The sequence below is a fragment of the Alligator sinensis genome, unplaced genomic scaffold (genome assembly GCF_000455745.1).
Source record: "Alligator sinensis unplaced genomic scaffold, ASM45574v1 scaffold327_1, whole genome shotgun sequence".
In the NCBI taxonomy this organism is placed as follows: domain Eukaryota; kingdom Metazoa; phylum Chordata; order Crocodylia; family Alligatoridae; genus Alligator; species Alligator sinensis.
The window spans coordinates 1,111,578-1,115,764 of NW_005842379.1; the positions used below are offsets into that span (position 1 = coordinate 1,111,578).

The following is a 4,187-nucleotide window of genomic DNA, read 5'->3' on the forward strand; positions in this document are numbered from 1 at the left end:
ATCTTCCTGTTTTTAAACCCTTTGTCCCCTAGCCATTTCTCAATGAAAACCAGACTGCAAAAAGTCCTGTTTTTCAGTTCATTGGTGGAAATACATGTCAGTCACTTGCCTGTGTGATTCTATTGGCTGTGCCTAGCAGTCAGGGGGAGCACAGCCAGGAGGAGCAGGGTTCCCAGCCAGCAAGGAAGGTAGCCTTTTTGTGGTGGCCCTGCCCCTTACTGCTGATTGATGACAGGGCCTGGTGGCCCACCCCTGACTGCTGTTTGGCTGGGGAGGTGGCAACCCCACCCCTGACTGCTAATTGGCTGACAGAGTCTGCCCCTCACCAAAGGGATGCCCTATATTCTGGGGATGCATCAGTGGCCACCCTAGCAGTCAGCCAAATGGTAAATTTGTAATTTACTCAGACTCTAATACCGCAAACACTTCAGTGTGTGCTTAATATTACACAAGTTCCATCAGTTCCAACCCAGTGATTCATAAGTTATAAAGTCAAGCATGTGCTTACGAGTGTGTAGGTTTGGGGCCTTGGAATTTCAGAAGGATTTATGGAAGTTGTGTGCGCCTTTAAAAAATGGATTGTGGGTGGATTTCTCCCTCACTGGCTCAAAGCTTGTAGGCAGTCATGGTTTCTACCTCTCTGGTCATTGTCAATGTAATGTGGCTTTTCTTTAGATATGGCACTTAGATGTTCATACACACCAGTTCACAAAAGTTTCCTGGGACTTCCTGGAATTTCCTGGAACTTCTTGAGCAGAGAGGGATGAAATCAACCCCTCCTACAGCTAGCTACCTTCCCTAAGAACCAGCAGTTTTTGCAAGCGTAGGAACATGCTGGAAGGCAGGTTGCATAATTGTGGGTAACCATTTGCTATTTAATAAAGACAGAAACAATCAGAAATGCCCTTGATGATTTCCCCAAAATTTACCTCACCCGTTTTACTGCTATGAGAGCAACCCTGGCTTTGAACCTAGCTGTCCAGTGGTAAAAGCCCATCTGAGCAGCATTAACCTGATACACTCTGGACAGCATGTCGGTGTGGGTTAGCTGCTGGCTTCTACACAGACCCTAAATTAATTCACGTGGTCTCTTCCCATGGAAACTAACAGAGCTGTCGGTCAGCTGCTCATCTGGCCCTTGCTTGTATTAGCTCTGCCAGGCACAGCATCTACTTGTGAGGGTGCCTCAGCCTCATGCTCTGGTGATGGCAGCTGTTTAGGGGCTTGTGGTGCTGTGCTTCCAGCTGATGAAATGCAAGCTTTGTCCCCTTCCCTCCCCTCCCCAAAATGCCCTCCAGAGCTACTTTCCCACAGGTGACTTTCACAGACCTGGGTGTCTGGCAGATGTAAGGAACTGCCCAGGATCTGTCAATGCCATGGTCCTGAAAGCATGGGAGAACAAGTAGGCACCTCTGCCTCTCCCACCACTCTTACATTTACTGATGTGACTGTAACTCCACCCCATTTACATGTTGTAGCTGAAGTTCATTATGGGCCTGTCTCCCTACTGATTGAGTCACAGTGCTTTGAAATTTCTGGCTGGGTGGTTCAGGTCAAGGACAGACAAGGTTCTTTGGTAGATGTGATATCTTTTATGCAGGTCAAGGAGGTTTTTCACAGACTTGTGAGCCAGGAATGCATATTAGGGTAGAATGATGCCAGTGTCATTCTAGCCTGACATAGGTATGAGGGGAAGGTGAATGGTGTCTTAAATTGTAGGTCCTCAGACTAGTTGTTCCAGGGGAAGATGCTGGGTTCTGTTAATTGGTGGCATAGAGAAGAATGGGTACCCAACCCAGGAAAACCAGTCTAGGGAGAAGTGATATGATGGTATCAGTGCCCTGCTAAGAGTGGCTGATCCAGAGATTGCAAGTTTAGTGGCCTGATGAGCGGAATCACCTGTGATGGCTGGCCTACTGGTCAGGATACAGGCCCAGGGAGACTGCGCTGAGGGCAGATGGCCTTGGATTGGGTGCCATGTGAACTGCACGTACTCACAAAAAAGATGCTCAATTAGGGCAGTTACAGATGCATCCATTTTTCTTCCCAGCCAAAAAATACCTTTAAAATGGAGGTAAAACTCAGAGAAGGTATCAGTAAGTTAAAGGTAAAACATGTACAGGGCATTGCAATCATCCCCAAATCAGAAAACTCGGACTTCAGATTACTCAAGGGAAATCTGAACATGATAGCGTATAGAAGGAGGCGTACAATATGGACAGAGAACTATAACTCTTTCTGTAGTAACACCATATGACTAAGGCTTACTAGTATTTATGGCATAATAATAGAGTACACAGATTTTTAATGACCCTTGAATATTTGCATATACTTTTTTCCCCTTTTCATGGCCTTAGTACAGGGTGATGTTGATTACACCAGTTAAGGGAGGTAGCACAATATAATCCACAGGACACTAGCTGCTGGTTTGAAACTATGCAGTCCTGGTTTCTTTTCTTTGCTCTGACACTAATCTGCTGGGGGACATTGAGCAATTCATTTCACTTCCTTGTGCTTCAGTCTACCTACCTGTAAAATGGGAATGTTGATACTGCCTTTTTGTGAAAAGCATTTTGAAATGTGGGAAGTATTGTTGTGAGTACTCTGTACTGAGAAAGGGAATACTCAGGGGGTGGAATGGAAGCAGAGTGTGCTTGGGTCAGAAGCCTGGGAATACTGAGCCCTGGGCCAGATACTGAGGGAATACAGGCAGAAATAGGTGGTAGGGGTGCACTAAGATACAGTAGGTGAGGGGTGAGCTAATTTGCTGAGCATGAAGGCACGGGGTTTCTGGAGGGGGGGGACTTAGGTTTGATGGACTTGCTGCTTGCCTGTCCCATTGTGGTGGCTCTTGGCACAGTACTGATCCAGCCACAGCTTGCAAGGGCAGAGAAAGCTGAAATATGGCTCAGGGGGAAAAAAATCTAATGAGAGTCGGGAGCTGTGGTCTGCTTGTACTTTGTTTGACCATGTGCTTTCCTGCAGCCCTGAGGGGAAGGAGAAAGAAAATGGTGCATACATTCTTGAAGGTCAAATGAGAAAGGAAGTGTTTCAAGCCTAGTCCCTCCCTGCATACCTTCCCCTCCCTAAGCCTTCTCCACTCCCTTGGTCCGTGCTGCTTTGCCCTTTACCCTTTTTGCCCCCTGCCTCACTGGTGCAGTTGAAGGCATGCACATTGAAGGCAGGCACTTCCTACACTTTGTCACCCGCTGCCCTGGTGCTGCAGACCTTTCCCTGCCAGAAACTCAGAACTGGCAGCCCTCCTTCTGCAGGTGCAGGCTCTGCCATCCCCTCCCCCTCCTAACAGGTGTTCCCAGCACACAGGGATGAGGCCAGGACAGGCATGTTGTTTGCACTGTGTGTTAAACACCTGCCTTTACAGGCCATCAACCTGGAGGGTGGCAGAAGGGGAGGTGAATGCCCAGTCTATCCTGGTCCCATTGCAGCTGTCTCCTCAGCCTCTGCCGGGCTGCTGCAGGAGCGTGGCCACATGCAGAAGAGGCTGCAAAGAGCAAACAGTTCCAAAATATGGCAGGTGTCCCCATCCCCCCCCCAAGCAGATAATCTCACCTCCCCCTAGCCCTCCCCACTTTGCCCACTTCAGCTCAGCCCAGCTCGGGTGTCAATCAGGCTCCACAGACAAGTCATAGAGAGGAGCAGGGCTGACAGGGACTTCCAGAGGTCATCTCCTCCAGTAGCTCTCAACTTTTGTTGTACCAGGACCCGTTTGTAAACAGTCCCGACCCCGGGCCTCTCACTCCCGACCCAGCGTGTGAGGCTGAAACTCTGGCAGCCCGCAAGGGAAAAGTCGCAGCTTCCCATGGTTTTTCTCCTTTGAAGGAGGATCCGTTTTTAAAGTGCGTTGGCGACCCTTTCATGTGTTCTTGCGACACTGGTCGAGGCACACGGAGCTAGTCCAGCCCCTTGCCCGAGGCGGGATCACCCCTACCCCAGCCATCGCAGGAGAGGCCCCAGGGGGCAGATGAGTCAAGGCCCTCGTGTCATTTCTCAGCAGTCATGTGGGGGCAGGGGCTGCCCCCACCTGAGGGAGAAGCTGTCTGGGGCTGCCTGTGAGGCCAGGGCGTGGATCCAGGCCAGGGCACGGAGGGGCAGCGGGTGTGGAGAAGCAGGGAGGGATGTCCCCGCACTGTCGGGCTCCGACCTGCCCAGCTCAGCCCCGTGCCCCT

At 50.3% G+C, this 4,187-nt stretch overlaps 1 protein-coding gene across 1 annotated transcript in view; it reads left to right on the top strand.

The window, feature by feature from the left end:
* The first annotated feature begins 2,068 nt into the window (after nucleotides 1-2,068).
* ATP1B1 (ATPase Na+/K+ transporting subunit beta 1) overlaps nucleotides 2,069-4,187 on the top strand; it is a 22,034-nt gene continuing 19,915 nt past the window's right edge. The window contains exon 1 of the mRNA XM_014522628.2: nucleotides 2,069-2,193. Coding sequence (XP_014378114.1) covers nucleotides 2,069-2,193 — 125 coding nt within the window. The remainder of the gene's footprint in view (nucleotides 2,194-4,187) is intronic.